Genomic DNA, 20753 nt, shown 5'->3' with positions numbered 1-20753 from the left:
CAAACAAGCGAGAATACTGACTGCGTAAAATCTGAATAATTCGTATTATACATCCATAGATTTGAATAAGAATGTATCTAATCACATATGTTTTTACATACATATGTCCATTTATTGATGTGGTGCTATGTGTGCAGATATATGTATGCAATTCAAGTTAATTATTAATGCACATAAACGTATAAATGCATGTCATATGTACATACGTACATAGATATTTACTTTTAAAAAGATCTAAGTACATACATACATTCTTGTATACATGTTCATGTACATATGTATGTGCATATGATTGTACATACATACGTGCATGCACATCCGAGAATGACGCGGCGGAACATGCACTTGCATTTTTTACAGCTTGCAGGTATGTATTTATGTATGTATGTACATACACATACAATCATCGGAAAATAAAACTATTTTTGGGATTTACTCGTGTTCGGACACGCGTGATTAATCATATCACGAATCAAGTCACGTTTACTTTTAAGTACGAAAAGTATGTATTATAAGGGCAGTTGCATGCATTCTCAATTATTATTGAATGAAATTCCTGAGAAGTGCATTTTTTAACAATTTTGCCCATCATTAATTGATACATATTGTTATTCTACGCACTTGGTTACCTAAGTGCATCCTTATACATGCACACATGTAAATATGCGAGCGTATGTACATATGTTGATATATACATTCATATGAATTTACGTACTTCACTTCCTGTATCGTGTGTAAATATGTACATATGTATATACTTTTATTAATCCCCATACATTCCACCAGAAAGACACTGCGACAAGCTATAAAAACATTGGGGGAAGGTGTGAGCGGGAGATATAGATATATGATCTAGCTTCACGTCAGAACAACGACAGGCTATACTTTCAAAGCATGTCCTTCTAATTTCAATAAAATCATGAAACAGCTGTCACCCATCTCCACAAATCAGAATAAATTTCAGAAAACTGGACGACTTCGTCGGGTGTACAATCTGTACATTCCCACAAAACATTGTTCAAGGTGACCAATCGATAATGTTATCGACAAACCTTCAGCTCTAGTGAAAAAGTATGGAACTATTCTTGTGTAAAACGTGTAAAATTATAAATATCTTCGTAACTGGACAATATATTTCACTGTGTATACGCAAAAGCAAAACCCTGCAAGTCTACAATTGATATAAAATATTTTTGAAACGGAACGGATGACAAATATACGTAACATTTCACAACATAGATGCACGATTTCATTCCATATTTAATTTGTTCATCGAGTAATCATGGATAAGTCTGCTACAAATTAAAGTTGGCTTTATACAATGCCACCCAAAACAAAACACAAGAAAATGGCTTTTCAAAAGGAATTCGACACACAGACTTGTGCTTTGAAGAATAGATGTCGAAATTTCACACCCTTATGGGAACGTTGCTTGACTATTTCCTCCTCTTTGTTCTTCGAATGATTGGAACCATGAGCTCCCCAATATACGAGCACTATCGATGCGCTGCCCCGTCGCGCCAGCATCAGCCGGGATCATTGTGGAAGGCTGACAGTATGCAGGAATCAGAGCCAGCACCTTCGCTTGAGCAGCGAACGGGTACGGAAAACCTGCTCCTGGACTCCCTGGAGCCAGAACCCTTGGCCAACATGCTCAACTCGCTGCAGCTTATGGCTATTAACGTTGTCAACCAAATGCAAACGGCCTTGAAGAAACGCGTTACGTCGAAGGCGGATCCAATCGCTACAATGCCAGGCCTCGACGCTTTTCATCCATGCGTGCCGTCGTCTTCTTGCTACTTTTTTATCGATCTGCGAAACACCACACCCCGCTTCATGGACTCTCAAGAAGAGTTCGGCAATAGCTCTAGTCATGTATCCAACGACAAGAACAATAATGCTGACGACACGGCAGATTCACCTGCCAAGAAGTCTATGCAGCGGCAGCGGAGTATTTCGGAATGCAGCGATAATAGTTTTGATATTTGCTTCGAGGACGATGACGAGAGTAGCATTCAGCCTACAGCATGCAGCGACGAAGACGATGATGAGGACTTCGAAAAATCCGAGGTGTGTGAGTGCAGCAACGACAGTTCGACAACCAACAAAAAGGTATGGAATCCACATAAGTGTGCAAGAGCTTGATGCTTATTATTGTCTCGTTGATAGGTGCGCTTCAACCTGAAGCCCGAGGTGCATGTCATGCTGGCCTGGGACTTTGCTTATCGGGCTGCGAGGAAGAGCGAGTGGCAAGTGATGGCTCGTGATCGTTTCAGATTTCAACAGCGGATACATCGGGTGGCTCCAATTCTAAATCCCATTCTGACTCCAAATCATAGAGAACAAGTCTACAAGGCTCGATTCCTCAATGTAGAATAATTCATTTTATATTTTGAATTAATATTTGATGTACATACATATTACAATTTAGCACGATAACGATTGCAGTTACGATTTCGTTTATTATTCACACTATTTAAGTGTAAAGTAATCGATGCAATCGCTGAGTTTGTGATTGACTTTTTCCAAGCCAAATAATATTCAACCTGTAATGGCCAGCACGTCAAACGAAATTTCATTTTGCTAATAGTTAGTACCTTAAGAAATTTGGATTTGTTGATAGAGGGATAAGATAATATTAAACAGCTAAATAAAATAAGTTTTAGACGTATTCGAGGTTGCCTTACTGTATATCTGGAAACCAAAAAATGTTCCGTTTCATATTTGTAGACATAAATCACATAAATCACCATTTCCTCAGTTAATCATTGATCAATTTTATAAGTAAACGACTTGCTGTGGACTTTTAATGGAGAACAGCAGGCTGATAAGCTCCGATAAGGGAATCGATTCTTGAATTTCATAAATGTTATCACTTCTTTCGGCAGATTTCTTCATTCATGAGCGCACAATTTACTTGGCCAATTGGTAAACTCCACCGGAAAATAGAAGCTTATGCTCTCTGACTTTACGCTGCAGAAAGTGCTTCAGCTCGTCTTGGGTAAACTCAACTCCTCCACTGTGTGAGGCAAAGAGTTTGAGCATCTGGTGGATTCGATCGATGGGCATGGAATCGAGATTCGTAAGCATGCCAACAATATAGGACCAAAACACCTAGAAATATTTCACACTAAATATAAATAACCATTTAAAATACAGTCGGGAGTACACCTACTTGAAGTTCTTCCTCCCTTTGATCACTGGCAGATGCCATGGCCGACTCCAAGTCTTCTTCGTCGGCCTCGGCCAGACTCATTTCCTCAAACTGCGACTTTTCTGTTTCCTTTTCCAGCAGTGTAAATACGCCCGGTGACGTTTCGGATATCAAGCCATGATTTTGCCAAAAACTTATGCGACGCCTGAGTGCCGATGCGGGAACTTTTGTGATTGAACTAAGTTCTTCAATGGCCCATTCACCTGTTGAGTTGGTTTACAGTAGATTTATGCTAATTATTTTCTATGTAATATTTCTTACTCTTGTTCTGGAAGTGGTATATGATCACGGCCAACGTTGGGCTCACCACCATGTCCAGTGTTCGGTCTCCAATTTCAATGACAATATTGACACGACCGGTCACCGTACGCCAGTTGAGAGTGCGGTTACCTTTGTACCCCTCATAGGCCTTTGTGTACTTCTTGAACTCATTTTCAATCTCCTCCGGCAGCTGAAGACTCTCCTTGTTAAAGGATGGCCAAAACTGGGCAGATATAATCAGGGAAGATATGTCAAACAATTGATCTAAAATAGCAATAATAATACTAATGAATCATTTAATTTCCTACACTATGTGTGCGTTGATTACTCACTTTCATTGACATTGCCATCGCCGTGAATGTGCGCGTTGATACGCTTTGAATCGGTCACGTCTTTCAGCATCACCTCGCAGCTATGCAAAAGCGATTCCCCAAAACGAATTTTCAACAGCTCTAGATTTCGAATTTCCTTCTCCGAATTAAAGTCAAGGTGTGCGAGCAGTCTGTCTGCCATCAAATTACGATATTCAGTCATAAATAGCTCTTTGCTTCCGTATATATCCACCACCATTGATATGATGTCAGCGGATCGCATTATCTTTGAGCTGTTGTACTTCATGAGATTAGCATCGATTCCAAATGGATCCGGCTCCCAGTTCTCCCAATTGCTGAACTCGTCGGGACCAGAGTCCTTGCCATCCTTGATTGACTCCCCCTTGGCCAGTTCTTCGGACAAGTCGGTTGGTCCCTCTTCTGTCAGGCCTGTTACGACGCGTCGCACTGTGTCGCTGCGTTTCCGCAGATAATCCTTGATCGGGGCTGTAACCATCTCTAGAATAACGCCCGATTGGTCCAGATGGCGAATAGCCTTAATGGCGGCAACGTATCCGGTTAATATATCCATCGTGTTAACACCAGGATGCAGAATTCTGGCTTCCAACGAGCTTCGCAGCGACTCCGTCAGGTAGACTCGCATATCAATTTTCTCCATGCAAATCTTCAAGTCGTCTATCGCTGGTATTGAATCTGGATAATCTACAGAACAAAGTTGGATGTGCGATTAAGAAAATAGTAAAAATAATAGACCCAGAAACGCACCAATGATAATACTGAAGAATTGGCCAATCACGCTCTGGGCAAATGTTTCGTACATATAATACGTAAGTTTGACTTTGAAGGATTGAACAGACGCGGGAACTTCTGCTTCCTTGGCATTATCTTTGGTCTGCCATTCTGTGAAAATGCTCTTCAACCAAGTCATTATGACATCCGCGAGCCACTGTAAAGGAAATCCCACAATTAGTACAACTTTAGTCTTCACTTGGAGTACTGCACGTGGCTTACTTTTTCCAGCTGCTTGAGGTGGCTTCTGTCAAAGATGCCCTGGCATGTGTCGTTTATATGCTCTTTGATTTTGAGCTTTATAAGCGACGTCAGAGCACTGCCAGTTAAACGATCGATCAGGTTCATCTCGAACAATTTCATGTTTGTCTTGTTCACCATTTCAGTAAGTCGCAGACAGCAGCACTGCTCCACGTCGAAATTGCAACCCACACACAGCAGCTCGTCGAATACCTCAGAGTCTGAAAATTATAAGCCATAAAGTTTATTCATTTTATTCGATATATGTTTGCACATACCGACTGTTGTTAAAGCAAGATGCGAAGCTTTAGTGTAGAGTTTAAAGTGAACCCAATAGAAGGCACCCACAACCACACTGAATGCTGGTGGCAACTGCGAAAGCAACGAATCACGTAGGTACGATTTTATGGAATCTTCGTGCAACAATTTCGCCGAGTTTAGGGCTGAACTATTTTCCGTGCCGATAAGATGTGCAAGTCGGGGTTTAACTTGCATTAAACTGTTGAAGCTAAAGTACAACTCATTGATAGCATCAATAAACTGGGAGAACAATTTGTTCTTATCCGGAAGAGCTTCTATGATCAGCGCTTGGTCTTTGATGCACGATTGCAGATCTGTTGGTACGCTGTCCCCATGGAAATGCTTCCAAAACTTGGGTGCAAGTACATTTCGAATCACCGACTGAATTTCCAGATCCAGAATTGCCGCAAAGGTCTCAATGCTGCCCACTTGTTGTAGGTGCCGGCGAACATTTTCGTACAGAGTATCTTCAACCGGCTCGGCAGCTCCAGGGATCTGTGAAAATGTGTTCTGCGAATAGTGAATATATAGATGCTCTCAATAGCAAACCTACCACTCCACCCAGAACTGGAAATATTTTCAGCACATCCTGCCACAAAGCACCAAAGTCGCACATCTTAATTTATTAAAAAATGTAAACAAACTTCCAATAGAATAGTGAACAAAGGAATCGATACTTCGATACCAATATCGATATAGCCTGCTGCGATAGAGGTGGGTGTCTCGTGTAAAAATGTAGATTTGCCAAGTTTCCTTAACTAATTATTTAAAGACATGTTAACTATATAGTGTATATATTATTTTAATGAAAACATCCCAGTCCATTTTGAAAAGTACATACATAAATCTTAAATGTTCATATGAAATACAGAGAAGAGGTATTTACACGCATAAAGTTACGGTTTTACAGAACCAGGAATAAATATTACGATAGGAATATTGTTAAATTGCAGAAATATTTATTTTTATTGTACTGTGTGTCACCCAACACACGCCCGTTTTAGCCAATAGAAATTGGTATGCCAATGGCTTTGTAACTTATTGAATATTTAAGAAACTATCGTATTTTCAAATGCGTCTGTTGATGCTTTTTCAAATGGTCGCTGCGTACGAAGCGGCGACAGCATTGAGGACAGGCATAGGGTTTCTCGCCCGTGTGCGTTCGTATATGCCGGTTAAGATCATCCTGACGTTTAAATCGCTTTTCACATTGCCGGCAGCGGAAGGGGCGATCCTGCACAAACTGAGGTATACCATAGGTACCGGGGCCATCCTGTGGCGGTAGTTGAGACAGTGTATTTACAATTTCGTCAGCAGGCTCGTACTTGACCTCAGGCTTGGAGTTAAGGAAAGATGGCAACTGGCTTTCAGGTAAAGGTGTCACAATCTGGTACTTGTCACTATGCTCGGGCCGTTCCAACTTAATTTTTAGTGGCTTGTGCTGATAATCAACTAAATCCGCCGGCTGCTGTTGTTGTCGGTCTATGTTCTGCTCTCCTGTGCCCAGCACAGCCATGAAGTGGAACCCCGACTCTGGCTCTGACGGCGGCTTCCTGGATGATTTTAACCGCACATTGTTGGGTATCGAACGCTTCGGAGTGGTGCTCTTCAGTTGTCGGTCATGCGTGGCCAGGTGCTTCGTTAGGTGATCACTTCGAGAGAACTTCTTTGTGCACTGCACACACTCGAAAGGCTTCTCACCTGTATGGGTGCGCAGGTGCCTATTGAGCTCGTCCGATCGGGTGAAACCCTTTCCACACTTGGGCTCACTGCAGACGAACGGCTTGATGCCCGTATGCCATGTGAGATGGGAGCGCAGGTGAGAACTTTTTCCATAGCTTTTCGTGCAGTTGTCGTAGGGACAAACGAACTTGCGTTTGGGGTCAGCCGCATGCGGAGTAGCTAGTAGTTTGATGGTGGGCATTATGCGAATTTTCGAATTCCCGGCGAATTGTGAACCATCTCCGTTTAAATTCCGGTTATTCTCAGTCTCAACTCCGTTGTGTACATTTTCGAGATCCAATGGCGACGAATCATGCTTCAGATCGCCAAAAATGGTCGAGGCTCTAAGTATTATATCTGACGCCTGTTCATTTAAATGTGTGCGGCCCGCTAGTGTCGGGAACGCTGGTGGTGGTTTCATGGATTCTATAGGCGTTAGCGTTGATGTCGTCAGCATTTGGGGTGTGGGCGTGTTTGCTACTTGTGACATTACGCTCACGTTTGAGTTTCCTTAAAAGCCGAAATGTGTTCCGTATCCAGTCTGCAATTTCAAACAAAAACACATACATACACACAATCAAATACGGAACGCAGTCTAATTATGTATTTACTTTACCCTATTTATATTTGTCCAAAATGCATGTAAAGGAAATTCTGCTCAGTGGGCGTCGGCCGTATTTATCAGTAAAATGGTCCCTCGTCACCATAGCCAGCACGGATAACAATTTAGTTTCGTATTGCATGTGCCGTACACATTTTTTATAGATTAAAACCAGCAGAAACAAATATTCTATACAACTGTAGTCGTATTTTCTTCGTGCTTTATTTTATTTATATACACTGCAGAACATTTATTTTATTGCGATGAAAAATATCGGATGGACACAAAAACCTATTTGGCTGACACTTATTGGTGGCACTCTGACGAAAAACTATCGTTGTTCAGTCTAGACGAAGTCTCTGTCTATCTTAGAAAACGATTACTATCTACACTGGCGATGCAGACACTACACTTTGACCATGACGTGACTTGTTGGTTTGCTTTTGTTTGTATCTGATTGCTAGGCTAAATTGAAAATTTACAAGATCAGACTAGATATTGAAACATTTGCAATTAACGTTATCGATAGCTATCGCAGAACTTTGTTGCGTTGAAGGAAAATCAAAACATTCATGGATTAATTAATTTTTTAAATATCTAAGGATGTCTGCAAACACTGAAGATGTCGGTGACCCTCCCCCAACTAAAAGACGTGTGCGACGTAGGCCAACCATATGGACCCGCGAGAAGATTTCCAAACTAATCCAGCTATACCGAAAATCGGATTGTTTATGGAACCACTACTCGGAGTTGTATAAAAACAAAGACTGCCGTTCTAGGACAATTGAACACATTTGTTCCTCCCTTGGGATCACCAAAAACGAGTATGGGAAGAAAATACACAACTTGAGAAACCAATTCAATTCAGAACTGAAAAAGTTGGAGCGTCGCCAGGAGGAGACTGGTGCCGACAAGACGTGTCGCTGGGAGCATTTCAAATCTCTAATGTTCTTGCGGCCCATCATTGAACCGAGGCCTGGATATCAGCCAAATGGCCCAACGCAATGCAAGGTATGAGAAGAAACCTCACTAAAGTTGTTTCCTTGTTAATTATTCTTTGACTATTTTAGAAATTGAGTGCAAAACTGGAGGGCGACCAAGAGGAGGACCCATCGTCAGTACCGAAATGCCAACTCGAGATCGCGGAAAAGCGGGTTACTGTTGCGGACGAAAGTATGGCGCCGCAAATTCAAAGTATATGTGAAAAAATTGAACCGTCTGTTCCTGAATATGTCTCCGCCATCCTATCTGCATCGACAACATGCACTAGCTCTGCTGCCACTCGACAAGTGGATGCGGCAGGAGCAGTGTCTGTTCCGGCACAAGTCAGCATTGGCCGGGACCAGTGGGACTCGTTCGGTGAATTAATAGCCAATGAGTTTCGCAACTTGAATTCGGACATTTCCCGCAAGAGACTTAAGCGGAGAATAATGCAAGTTATGCTGGAAGTCGGTGAAGAGGACGACAGAGAACAGGCTGGACCCAATAGTTGATGTACACGTAAGCATATTATTACACAAATAAATAGGTTACAAAATTTCTATAGATAATTAGGTTGCATTTTATTCGATAAATGAGAGTGGGTACATAAATCCAACATGGCTTAATATTATTAAAGCATCAAAACGTGGAAAACGGCATTGTGCTCATGGGAATTCATTTAAATAGCTGAGGAAAAACATAAATTAGTCGACCAAATGGTTAACAAGCTCTTTCTAGCTATGGTGGAACATACATTTGTCAGAACTTTAAGTCCTTAATTGCCTGGGGCAGATCGGGTAGCTTTATATCTTTAATCTGTTGAGGAATGTTCATACTCTTGACGGCGCTCACAGCTCGAGCAGGTGCTGCTGAAATGCCCGCCTCCTGTTTAACAATCTTATTCTGCTCCTCAATACGAGCCATTATATCATTCATATTTGTTTGGAGCACCATCCCACCCATGACCAATTCCGACAAAATATGGTGCACTGCATCAGCATGAAATATGAGATCCAGTTCACAAACATTCTCAAAGCACTTGTCCAGTGTTTCGACAAACACTTGAATCAAGTCCAGAATGCCCAGTTCGCTTTCTGAGGAGTCCACACAGAAGACAAAGTACAAGGTGGCATAGTGGCGGTATATCAGCTTATAGTCAGATCCGCCAATCAAGCTATGGGTAAACAGAAGTGTCAGTTACATTGCTACATACATATGTGTGTCCACTGAGGACTTTGCTGTTTATAAAACTCACCTCCCGCCTTCTAGAAAGTTGCAAACATTATCGTCCCTCTTGGAGACAAGCTGAAACGTCTCTTTTATTATTTGTTGCTGGAGGTTTTCATCCTGGAACATAAAATATAATGTATAAAAACTGCACTCGTCATACGTGTCGCCACTCATACGGCATACACCAATATCGCGGTATAGTAAATTCCACAGAGGATATACTTACGAAATATTGATAGAATTTGGACAGCCTGGGCTTCCCATGGTTGTTAAATACAAGAATAGCTTTAATCATTTCCAATTGTTTGTTAAATCCGGAAACAATAAGTTGACCAACCAGCTGTTTTCGTTCGCAGTTATCGATACTTTCGATATTTGTATAATTTGTTTGTTCGACTATACTTCTCCTCTAGTCTGAAAATGAATAGCAAGAGACAATAGATTGTTGTTCCATACAACTTAATATTTATTGGTATGAATTAAATCAGTTGCCATTCGATCCACTACAAATCGAAACCAAAGCATATATTTGCATATCCGCTTGCACTGCATTTCCCTTACCTTGAAGTTCACTGGAACTCGACAACAAGTAACAGGTGCGTGTTATCGCCATCACTAATGCCTCCAACGTGGATGCTCTGTTTTGTTTATGCCGAATTTATGAATGATATGATTGATTTGAGATGAATGTGTTGACAAATGTAAAGTTTACATGCAGGTTAGATTAAGGTTAAGCACCTTTCTGGGCCTCTGTCAGTAAATTGTCAATTGTACATTTGCAGGGTGAGCTCCGTATTGAACAAAGACGTGAAGCAGTATGGCAAGCAATACATGTTTGATCAGAACGATGATACCTCTTGGAGCTCAGATGAGGTATTATATAGTTTGCATCTTGTGACAGGACAGCTATACTTACCATATTCTCTTTGCCACACCCAACTGCGGCTAGGGAACCCCTCAATGGATTATCATGACGTTGGATGAGCCACAAAATGTCACTGGACTGTGCTTACAGTTTCAGGGCGGATTTTCTGGTCAGCAGTTTACGGCTTTGGTGTATTCACACTCCCGCGAAGGGGAACCCACCCACCAAGAGACATTTTATCCCGAAGATATCAACTCTCTCCAGCGATTTGACTTTAAAGATGCATCCCTCACCAAAAGTTGTTCAAAGATAAAACTTGTGTTTGAGTCTATGTCAGATCTGTTTGGCAGAATCATTGTTTACAATTTTCAAATACTTAGCTAATAATAATAATCAGTAAGTGGAACTTGGCATACAATCGATTTGTTTTCACCCCAAAATGCTGAGTCACAATTACCCAGAGAAAACTGCTATCAATTTCATAATTCGGTTCGGTAAATGGTCAGGGATACTGGAATGGTCAGGGTACTATCTATTCTGCCATTCGACTTTGGGGTTAAGTTCAAGGGAAGTTTTCAAATGAATTTTCTGATTAGCATGCCACCTGCGTGCTTCCGAACTTGGCATGTGCCACTTCGATCGAAGTCTTATCCGCACATCAAACGAGAGAATCGCGTGATAAGAAAATAAATTGAATTAATGAAATCGAAAATCATCATGTTTAAAGCACCAAAACCATTTGTTTATTTGTCCAAAACCATAAAAAGAATTTAAGCAATAATCGAATATTTTGAAAGCTTTGGTTAATTATGCAGCTACAGAGATTTCCAGACGCGGGCAATTGGGTATACCACACTCGAGGTCGGGGCACGTGACCAGGTGGCCACAGCTCTCACTGTTGCAGAACATGCAGCCGTTCGGGGACAGCGGCACATTTGTCGACAGATCAACCATTTGCCACACCTTCTTCAAGTCCGTAACTAAAGCGTTCATCATTTCAAAGGTATGGAAAGGTGTCGGAGCTAGACGAAGTTTCTCCTGGCCGCGGGCCACCGTTGGATAGTTGATGGATTGTAGGTAGTGTCCGAATTGTTCGATTAGCATATTTGAGATTTGGGTGCACTTCAACGGGTCTCCAAGTTTAATTGGGATAATGTGACTGGGCGTGTCCTCGACTGGAAAACCTGAAACCAAACAAAAAACACCCGAAAACAAAGAATTAGATCATATCAAATGCAATAAGATATCTTTAAACTTTGCAATGCCTTTTGCTATTCATAGCAAGAAACATTTAAAAATAGATTACTTAGAAAATAACCTTCAAGTTACATAAAGCGTGAAATTACACGTACCTTCTCGTTTGAGCAAGTTCTTTAGGTAAGAAACGTTTCGTTGGTGCAAGCTGCGAAGATGACGGCCTTCATCCGAGGCTAGAACATTGACAGCTTCCAGAGCGCCACAAAGCACCGTGGGTGGCAACGAGGTGGTGAAAATAAATCCAGCCGCGTACGAGCGTATCATATCGACAAGCTTATCGGACCCTGCTATGTAACCTCCAATGTTACCAAACGCCTTGCCCAAGGTTCCAGATATGATGTCCATTTTGTGCAGCACTCCGTCTTGTTCACCAACCCCGGCTCCATGATCCCCATACAGTCCCACCGCGTGCACCTCATCGATGAACGTAATGGCACCGTATTCGTGGGCAACATCGAGCAGCTCTTCAAGTGGGCATATCGCCCCTGTCATGGAATGTACGGTCTCAAATGCTACTATCTTGGGAGTGCTTTTGTCCAATTGTTTTAAAAGAATGCGCAGATGGTCAACATCGTTGTGCCGGAATATATGCTTTGGGACTCCGCTGTTCCGTATTCCCTGAATCATTGAGGCATGATTGCCAGCGTCCGAGAAGATGTGACATCCAGGCAGCAGCTTGGCGAGCGTGAACAGCGTCGAATCGTTGGCCACAAAGCACGAAGTGAACAGCAAGGCTGCCTCCTTTTGATGAAGATCCGCCAGTTTCTCCTCGAGTCGTTCATGATGCAAGGAGTTGCCCGAGATGTTCCGAGTTCCTCCTGCGCCAGAGCCATGCATATCCAGAGCATCCTGCACAGCCCTCTTCACACTGGGATGTGCGGACATGCCCAAGTAGTCGTTGGAGCACCACACAGTAATGGGGCGCTCCGACCGGTCGGAATATTCGAGTGCATGGGGGAACAGCCCATCGCCAGCTAATCGGTTCACCTTCTTGAACACGCGATAGGAGTGGTCTCGTTTCTTCTTCATGATTTGGTCATTGAAGAACTTTTCGTAGGGAAAAGTGTCCCTAGCAGAGGCGACTGCCCTCTCGTTCTCATGGCCCCCCTTTACATCACTCCCAAAGCGACTACTCTCGGTAGAGTACTCTCGCTTGGATAACGGCCTTGTAACAGTTGCGGCATATGGCAATGAGGCGACAAGAGAAAGTTTTTTCTCACTTCCACTCCCACTCAACGTTTTGCCCACCACGGGGCAGTACATTCCATATGACTGGCACAGCACCTCCGCATAATTGCGGACGAAGTTGGTAGTAAAGCGGTTTAAGAACGGACACTGCATGACGAAGCACTTCTCCGAACCTACTTTATTGAACTTTGAAAGTAAATTAATTCAATTCAAATTATGCAAGACAGTCGAAACTACCTAAACACCTGAGCGCAGGGTGACCGCGGAATTATCGATCAAATATACTATCTAAACCTCAAGAACATACCGCATATACCTTCAAAGTTTCAAAATATACTTTAAATATACTGATGTGTTTATTAAATGAAATCGTTTTCCTCGATTTTGATATTCTATTTAATATAGCTAGCTAGTTTGGACTTTCAGCAGTAAAGCTATTATTTTATCCGATTCCTCAGTGAATTCTCCACAAGGCAAGCACTATTTTATATGTTCCTTTTATTGGATTGTTTACAAAACAAGGTTACAACTGAAAGCTAAATTAGATTACAACGTTAGTTGAACAACTTGTGTATATCGCTTTATTGCTTAAAAGCTTTAAACTAATTCAATTTCACAAACGTTTCATCATCGACAATGGTAAAGTTGTCCTCGCGGAAATGCAGCAAGTTGTCGTTGAAGCATTTGCTGCTTTCATTGTGTAATTTTGTCATGACAGGTTTGATATTCTTCACTCCTGCGGTTTCCGCCAAGTCTGTGAAATAGTCAATCTAAAAGCAGAAGAGTTCAAATCAATCTTTGACTCTTTAGAGATCTTTAGGCATTCACCTGTTTTGGTCCCAGCATGTGTGCATGTCGTTTTCTGTAGCCGTCTGCCCAAAGCTTGGACATTGCCGTTTGTGTTTCCTTTAGCATTTCCTCTCTGGATGGCAGCTGATTGGATCCGTTATAGTAGCTCAAAATAAATCGGGCCTGAATGTCCATCATTTGTGCAGCACAAACGTAGAATGGCAGACCAATTAGTGCCATTGTTGGATTTCTGATATTAATGCACTGCTTGTAGAGGTCTTGAACATAGTTTTCCTCAACATAGATGCCAGAGTCTACTGTCAGAAACGGAAAAGCAAACTTATATCCAGTGCAGAAGAAGATGGTGTCAAATTCCTCGTAAGATCCGTCCACAAAAAAAGCGCCCTTCTCGTCCAGCTCTTTCACATCCGGTTTCTGATGCACATTCTCATAGAATTTTGTCTGTCCAATATCCTTTAAATGGTGACTCAGAGTGACTCTCGTAGCAGATCTCGATATTATATTGGACAGATCCATGCCACTTGGGCCAGCTCCGATAACTAGTACAGTTTTATCTATAAGTAAATAAGTTATTTCGATTTAGTTTTGAGGGCTAAATAGCTGAAGGATAACTTGCCCTTGAAGACTCCACTGGTTCTGTAGTCGTGACTGTGCAAAAAGTCGCCCTGAAAGCGATCCATATTCGGAATCCTTATGTAGTTTGGCGTATGGTAATGTCCGTTGGCCACCATGAGCTTATCGAAGTATTTGAATTCTATTTGGTTAGTGAGCAGATCTTTGACAAGAACCTGCCACTTTTTATTCTTGTGTAGAACTCGAATAACATAGCTATTAAATCGGATGTACTGCTTTAGCCCAAAGTGCTCCGCATATTGATTTAAAAAATCACAAATCTCATCTGATCGCACATAGGAAACGTCGTTTTTGGGAATTTCAAAGTCCGGAAAGCCCATCACTTCTTTCGGCAAATTAGTTCTGTACAAACAGATGCAAATATTTATATTTTAACCATAGGAAATTGATGTAAACGTTCTTACCGCAAATTCTCGTACATACTGGAATGAACATCAATGCCATTTTTGACTCCGGTTTCCTGGTTGTACACCCATGTACCCCCGATTTGGTCAGAGAGTTCAAAGACGGTTACTTGAAACCCATGCTCAATGCCGTGCCTTGCACAGCAAAGTCCCGCCGTACCCGCACCAATTATACATAAGCTCATTATTGTATTACAGATTAATTAATTGTTTCTATGGGCGATACAACGATCCGATCTCGCTCTCGCTCTCTACCGTCTGATTGATTTAACGAAACTGAACTCGAATCGAGAATGAACAATCAAGAGCTTTATGGCTTCCCTTGTTTTGCATACTCTCAAAGCAAATGGGTGGATTATAAATCTGATTAATCTTGATTCATTTTCAATATTTCTCATATGTTGCTTTTGACTTGTTGGCACATATTTTAGTTTTTTAAAAGAGGGTCCAAACTTTCGTTGCACTTTCAATATACTTTCTGAAGTGTATCTGCCGTTCGGCATGCTTCAAGGCTCCGCTTTTATTTATTTTACTGATTGCTAATATTTCACTGATAGCAGTGTGAGCATAAAACAATCTTAGCTACTTACTAAGGACAGTACATACACAAATATTTACCTATGTACATATGTATGTACATTCAGATTTATGCCCGCAGAGTACAACGGTAAGTACATACATATATTTTTCTATAAAAACTACAAATAAAATCCGCAAAAAAACGTTACGTATGCAGCTTGCACTCTCTCTGATTGTACATATTAGCATATCTATGATTATTCTTTCAGACAATTCCTCTCCAAAATGCACATAGATTTAACTTTGCTGACCAACTCTCTGCTGCTTACTCGTATGTCACTGTCCCACACCCACAATGAGCGGACACACTCGTAGTCGTAAATGTGGGAAAAGTAACACGGGGTTCCACTGCACTGCCTCGCCGCACTGCCTGCTACAACTTCAGTTAAGATTTACCTGTTGAGAACAGAACGTCAAGACATGGGACTAGCGGCTTGTATATGTACAAAAATTCTACAACTGGCAAGTGTCGTTGCAAAATCTCACATGGAACATGACCTACAAAATTGTTTATTTTCTAACTGAATGAGATGAGAGGCCTAATGAGATAATAAACTAAAGGTGCTCTCATTTTTTACAGATTGCTATAGTGGCAGCTTTAATCGTGAAAAGATTATCCGATAAACACTCAGAGAGAGTTTATGTCAGCAACCAAAAGCAATCCAGGGAATGGAGGCTTCTGAACAACATTTCAGGGACAAAGGAAGGCGACGATTTCAGTACGCTTACCTTCGTTGGATTCACATTCATTTCGTCGGTTTTACTTCTTGCAAGGTAAATACACAGATAATTGCATGCCAATTATCTTCTTCATCTCAGCTCTTAACTGCTTGGTGTACACCATTGTTTTACCCAAGGCTCTCGATGCGACTCTAATTCAATTTTTCTTCTAGGATAATTCAACGAAACTCAAATTATGATACATGCGAAGTTCTTCTCTTAGGTTTTGGCTGTCTGTTCTTCACCATAGAGGGTACTTATGTCAGATTCCATTTACTTAAGAAACCAATAAATAAAATCAATTTGTATTGCAGGCTTGCTCATACTCTTCAGTGTGGAACAGTTGCCCGAGGCGATCTTAACGTACGCCTATTCCCTTGGCGCACTTTCCTTTCTGTGTGCAGCGCTGTTCGCTTTGGATTTGATGCTTTTTAAGAACATGCTGAAGTCTAAGAACGTCGCTGCCCAAACGGATTATCCCTTGAAGGAAGCTTCCACAGTAACAATGAAAGTGTTTAATGTGTCGAATGCAGACAAAACAAATTGTTGCCGCAGCTCCAATCTTCCCCAGATGAGTGTGAGCAATGAACAAAGTGTCTTACGAACCGATCTGTAAGGGAAATCCATTTAGAAACGTTTTCTTTTACCATCGAATAATTGCATAAATCAAAATCACTCTTTGTTTAAATACATACACATATACATAGGTACGGATTTGTCATTACTTTTATTGCCTTAATTGTTCAAATGCCGTGAAACAAAGTATGCATTATAGGATCGTGCTGTTTAAAATAACTAATTTGAATTTGAATGCTTAATAAAAGTTTTGACATCAATCACGCTAATAGCATTTCCAACAAATACACAAAAGTTGTATGATTTACGAATACCTAACACAGTGTACACTATATAATAGAATATGAATAATAATAATAAACAGATCTGCTCTGGCTCAGAATAGTAAAAATGATACTCTCGTCCTGCGGGCATCTCCCTTGGCTCTGCGAGCCATCCCGTAATGTCACATGCTTCCCTCGCTGCTGCTCGTCGTTCCTTTGGAGTCGCACATGCCACCAGCCATATTCTCGCCGCCCACCGCACCGGATGTAAGACCGCCAGTTATTCCAGTTAAATTAAGTTTGTACTGCGAAAGAGAGAGTTGAAATATTTATGATATGTGTCTTACATATGGTTTCACTGCTAGCTTATAAAATGTGTAAAACCGGGCGATAAGAACGTACCGAAATATTCAGAAAAGTTCGTAGAGAGTTCTACCGGAGTTCTATCTAGCTTGGGATAACTTTGATCTTAATTGTTAGTACGGTACGCATTTAGCATTTGTTTTTTACAGTCCAAAACTTTCGGAGTTGCTTTTTGTATCGTAGAACTGTTCAATGGGAATTGGGCAACAAGCACCATACACTGGCAATTAACAATAGGAAACATAATCATACCTGTAATATGTAGTATACTGGTATCACAGTTAAACATAAACCTAATATTTTCTCGACTTTTAAATTCGTTTCGAGAGCGCTTAGCGCAACTGAAAAACGGAATTGTGTTGTGGATGGATTGTTGTTTGTTTAAGTTACCTTATTTGCGCACTCAAAGCACTTCGATACTACTTTATTAATAACGTTCATAAGGTTTTTCGTTTCTCTGATGACATGATCGACCTTCACGAAGGTGGCTGCTTTGCCCACTGTATGATCTTTGACTGTAAATTGAAGTGCTTGGACAAAAGTCGGCACTCTGTCTAAAATGTTAAGAAGATCCTTTTTGTTGTCACTTGCGGGAACCTGAAAAACAAACAATAATGGAATGGAAATTGTTTCCTTTTTAAGCGGTTAATGGCCGTTTGTACCTGGTATGAAAAGTGACGTAGGACCTTGTAAAGTCGATTGGCTTCTTCAGCAAAGTATTCGGCTTGAGTAAACAGATCCTGAGTTGTTCTTAGAGAACCATTTCCTTTTGTAAATTGATACATGAGGAAAGCCATGGCTGACATGTTCTTAGCTCGCTTTAATATGTCGTTGTCATCGGACAAGTCTTCACTCCATTTTGATTGATATGTGCTTAGATCTCCATTATTTTTGCCTTCGAGGCCCGAAAACTCGACCATTTCTCCATCATCTGTTGCAGGTACACCGGATTTTGATAGTTTATCTGTAGCTTCACATTTCTATGGAGGAATATTAATATAGTAAAGATTCAATATAATATCATATGGCATAATCTTACCTCAGTTTCAGTTTCTCTTTCACTCTTTGTTGGATTAATTGATACAAGAATTTTCTTAGCGATCATTGAGATCTCATTTGTCAGCCACTTCCACATGTCTGAGAATGATTCAAAGTTTTCATTTGCCGCACTGCTGTTGGAATACTTCCAAAGTATTTTGGCGGCAATAAACACCTGCGGCCCGTAGATCCTTAAATTGATTGCCAGGCATTTGGCTTGCACCTGCAGTCTCTCTGTGGGTGCGATATGCTGCAAAAGCTTGCAAATATCAAAAATGAATTCACAATTCTCGTGAAACTTTGTAGAGCGTTGATTAAGATTATCGATGTCATAGGCCGTTGCCAGCACATGGAAAGATTTCACAAGCTTGGCGCACACCTTGAGTGATTCGTTAAAGTCCCCAATCTGACTCGAGACAGAAATGACGAGCTGCTTGCACAATTCCTCCAAACTTCGCAGCATTCCCAGTTCCGGCTCCCGACCCTTCACCTGGACTCCAACATTCTCGTGCGGGTCCTTCATGATGGTGTTCACGTACATGTTAAACTCCAGCTTGCAGTTATCGCAGTAGGTTAGAATATTCTTTCGATGATTGTGACTTATGTACGGGGAGTCTGTGAAGTCGTGGGCCTTCTCGAACAACTTCTCAAACGCCAGTGTAAGCTCTTCGCGCAAGTCCATGCTTTCCGAATTTAAATGCTTCCTAAAGTTTGTGTTGTTAATCATTCGACCAGAACCACCTCCACCTCCAGCTCCACCACCACCAACTCCGCCGGACTGGGCTAGGTTCTTTTCCGACTTCCAGAGATCATCGTCGGGGAAATTAAAGTATGAATCGGAATTATTATTGCCCTCAGTGTTGCTGTCGTAGTAGCTCATTTGGAATTTGTATCTTTTGATCAGGTTCACAATGCGCTTTATTGTCGTGTAGATGCTCTCATTCTCGTAGTGTGGATTGCTCGCCTGCTTGTCGTAGGGCATATGCTTGGCCGTATCAAAGATGCTGTCCTTGACCACAAAGTGTATCAAGTCCATGGCTCTTCGTATCTGGCAGAACACGGTGTCCCGGTTCTCCTTCACTATGACACAGTCACTGTGTATCAGGCTGTTTTTCGATGAAGTTAACAGAATTGCAATGGACTTTTCCAGAATTTGACGAGCAGAGAACATTTGGGCACGCCGCCGCTCCTCTTTAAAAGAGTTGCGATGGTGGCCGGTCAGGTAGGCTAGTTCGATCATCTCCGTGCCAAAGACAGAGAATGCGCGCACAAATTCGGTGAAGTTCATCACCGATTCCAGCTTCTCCAGGCTCTCCGAAGCTCGTTTCTTAGCAGTTAATAATTTCTTCACAACTATGATGTCCACGAGAAGCAGTATTCGCGTGACCGAGGAAAGCAGCGACCTGGCAGCCAAGATGATTGCACCATAGTCCTTCAGTGGCTCAATGTTATGCCTAAGCTCCATGCCACACAGCGGGGATATTTCGCACAGACGTTCAATAGATTTGCCTGTGGACGAAAATCAATTGTGTAAACTGTACTTTGCTGCACCCACCTCAGTCTCAGGCCAATTTTCGCTATTCATTTTAATAGGCTTATAAAGGTAATTGACGTGAACGTACCTGCGTCTCTTGCCTCCTTGGCAGCCTCGTACATGTCCCCCTTTATGTCGATGTTCTCCTCGGCAATTATTTCCCCTATTGTTATGAATCGTTCGACAGCTATGTTTAGCAGGTGCCCTATGTTGCCAAAAGTGGACATGATGTGCTCGTTATCAATATCACGAACTCGAAAGCGTTGATTCTAAAATAAATCAAAAGGAGTTTGTAATTTTTCAATTTCCCCACTCAATGGCGGAATTGCAAATCAATTTTATACGATTTCGCAGGCCATGCCGGTTTTAGGAACTTACGTTTACAGTTGGTTGAGTCATTCCGTACATTTTGGATACGTCACGTCTCGATAAAAGGATTCACAACTTTCTTAATATGCACAAATTGTATTTTATTCATGTAACATTTATATTTACTCCATATTGATTTTTCGCAACACCCACATTGAGTTGAATAGGCGTTGCATTAAAACTTAATCAAGTGTTTTGGCACCTGTTATTACCGTTACGTTACCGTGTAAAGTAAGAGAATTTACATTCAAGCTCGAAGAAAAGTCAATATTTTATATTAAGCCAACGAAAGCTTCATTTAGTGGATATAGTTAGCTTTCAGTAAACAAGGTATTTACTATATATGTATATATGTACTTGTTCACTTTCAGGCCTATCTATCCATGTATATGTGGTTTGAACTTGTAAAATTGTTCATTTCTGTTCCGCGCAAGTCCCGTTCTGCGCAAAAAACCTACACTCGATGTACGATAGATTCTTACGA

At 41.4% G+C, this 20753-nt stretch overlaps 9 protein-coding genes across 13 annotated transcripts; 3 read left to right on the top strand and 6 right to left on the bottom strand.

Moving 5' to 3' along the window:
• Positions 1-1043: 1043 nt before the first annotated feature.
• Positions 1044-2671, top strand: LOC117578719. The gene is made up of 2 exons (XM_034264372.1): positions 1044-2112; positions 2170-2671. The coding sequence occupies exons 1-2, from the start codon at positions 1399-1401 to the stop codon at positions 2377-2379; spliced, it is 924 nt and encodes a 307-aa protein (XP_034120263.1). The 5' UTR covers positions 1044-1398; the 3' UTR covers positions 2380-2671.
• LOC117578716 (anaphase-promoting complex subunit 2) lies at positions 2467-5805 on the bottom strand. Of its 2 annotated transcripts, none has more exons than XM_034264369.1 (8): positions 5690-5805; positions 5115-5631; positions 4819-5057; positions 4573-4753; positions 3808-4509; positions 3476-3739; positions 3176-3417; positions 2467-3114 (listed from the first exon to the last, which is right to left on the bottom strand). In XM_034264369.1, the coding sequence occupies exons 1-8, from the start codon at positions 5750-5752 to the stop codon at positions 2914-2916; spliced, it is 2409 nt and encodes an 802-aa protein (XP_034120260.1). In that variant the 5' UTR covers positions 5753-5805; the 3' UTR covers positions 2467-2913. The 2 variants fall into 2 exon arrangements, with proteins under 2 accessions (XP_034120260.1, XP_034120259.1); XM_034264368.1 differs by having other exon boundaries at positions 5115-5646; positions 5690-5778.
• Positions 5806-6073: 268 nt separating this feature from the next.
• Positions 6074-7722, bottom strand: LOC117590115 (zinc finger protein 48). Its single transcript, XM_034282469.1, has 2 exons — positions 7475-7722; positions 6074-7399 (listed from the first exon to the last, which is right to left on the bottom strand). Exon 2 carries the CDS (start codon positions 7346-7348, stop codon positions 6194-6196), a length of 1155 nt encoding a protein of 384 aa, XP_034138360.1. The 5' UTR covers positions 7349-7399; positions 7475-7722; the 3' UTR covers positions 6074-6193.
• Positions 7723-8002: 280 nt separating this feature from the next.
• LOC117581921 (nuclear receptor 2C2-associated protein-like) lies at positions 8003-11247 on the top strand. 3 transcript variants are annotated; one of them, XM_034269396.1, is made up of 3 exons: positions 8003-8470; positions 8530-8959; positions 10453-10543. In XM_034269396.1, the coding sequence occupies exons 1-2, from the start codon at positions 8063-8065 to the stop codon at positions 8950-8952; spliced, it is 831 nt and encodes a 276-aa protein (XP_034125287.1). In that variant the 5' UTR covers positions 8003-8062; the 3' UTR covers positions 8953-8959; positions 10453-10543. The 3 variants fall into 3 exon arrangements, with proteins under 3 accessions (XP_034125287.1, XP_034125304.1, XP_034125295.1); XM_034269413.1 differs by lacking the exon at positions 8003-8470 and adding an exon at positions 10620-11247 and having other exon boundaries at positions 8823-8959; XM_034269404.1 differs by lacking the exons at positions 8003-8470; positions 8530-8959 and adding exons at positions 10263-10388; positions 10620-11247.
• LOC117581939 (AP-3 complex subunit sigma-2) lies at positions 8995-10052 on the bottom strand. Of its 2 annotated transcripts, XM_034269431.1 has the most exons (4): positions 9897-10052; positions 9696-9787; positions 9195-9614; positions 8995-9127 (listed from the first exon to the last, which is right to left on the bottom strand). In XM_034269431.1, the coding sequence occupies exons 1-3, from the start codon at positions 9963-9965 to the stop codon at positions 9200-9202; spliced, it is 576 nt and encodes a 191-aa protein (XP_034125322.1). In that variant the 5' UTR covers positions 9966-10052; the 3' UTR covers positions 8995-9127; positions 9195-9199. The 2 variants fall into 2 exon arrangements, with proteins under 2 accessions (XP_034125322.1, XP_034125315.1); XM_034269424.1 differs by having other exon boundaries at positions 8995-9614.
• An 8-nt stretch (positions 11248-11255) lies between the features above and the next one.
• On the bottom strand, positions 11256-13223 carry LOC117581911 (5-aminolevulinate synthase, erythroid-specific, mitochondrial). Its single transcript, XM_034269384.1, has 2 exons — positions 11888-13223; positions 11256-11719 (listed from the first exon to the last, which is right to left on the bottom strand). Exons 1-2 carry the CDS (start codon positions 13131-13133, stop codon positions 11343-11345), a joined length of 1623 nt encoding a protein of 540 aa, XP_034125275.1. The 5' UTR covers positions 13134-13223; the 3' UTR covers positions 11256-11342.
• Positions 13224-13538: 315 nt separating this feature from the next.
• LOC117578720 (senecionine N-oxygenase) lies at positions 13539-15105 on the bottom strand. The gene is made up of 4 exons (XM_034264376.1): positions 14828-15105; positions 14407-14765; positions 13809-14344; positions 13539-13750 (listed from the first exon to the last, which is right to left on the bottom strand). Exons 1-4 carry the CDS (start codon positions 15010-15012, stop codon positions 13583-13585), a joined length of 1248 nt encoding a protein of 415 aa, XP_034120267.1. The 5' UTR covers positions 15013-15105; the 3' UTR covers positions 13539-13582.
• Positions 15106-15899: 794 nt separating this feature from the next.
• On the top strand, positions 15900-16828 carry LOC117592324. The gene is made up of 4 exons (XM_034286003.1): positions 15900-15914; positions 15987-16180; positions 16300-16379; positions 16441-16828. Exons 1-4 carry the CDS (start codon positions 15900-15902, stop codon positions 16740-16742), a joined length of 591 nt encoding a protein of 196 aa, XP_034141894.1. The 3' UTR covers positions 16743-16828.
• LOC117579524 (alpha-catulin) lies at positions 16826-20681 on the bottom strand. The gene is made up of 6 exons (XM_034265441.1): positions 20279-20681; positions 19989-20169; positions 18368-19875; positions 17991-18308; positions 17719-17925; positions 16826-17270 (listed from the first exon to the last, which is right to left on the bottom strand). The coding sequence occupies exons 1-6, from the start codon at positions 20306-20308 to the stop codon at positions 17148-17150; spliced, it is 2367 nt and encodes a 788-aa protein (XP_034121332.1). The 5' UTR covers positions 20309-20681; the 3' UTR covers positions 16826-17147.
• Between the last annotated feature and the right edge of the window lie 72 nt (positions 20682-20753).

This window comes from Drosophila guanche, unplaced genomic scaffold (assembly GCF_900245975.1).
Source record: "Drosophila guanche unplaced genomic scaffold, DGUA_6, whole genome shotgun sequence".
Classification (NCBI taxonomy): domain Eukaryota; kingdom Metazoa; phylum Arthropoda; class Insecta; order Diptera; family Drosophilidae; genus Drosophila; species Drosophila guanche.
This window is presented reverse-complemented; position numbering and strand designations above follow the sequence as displayed.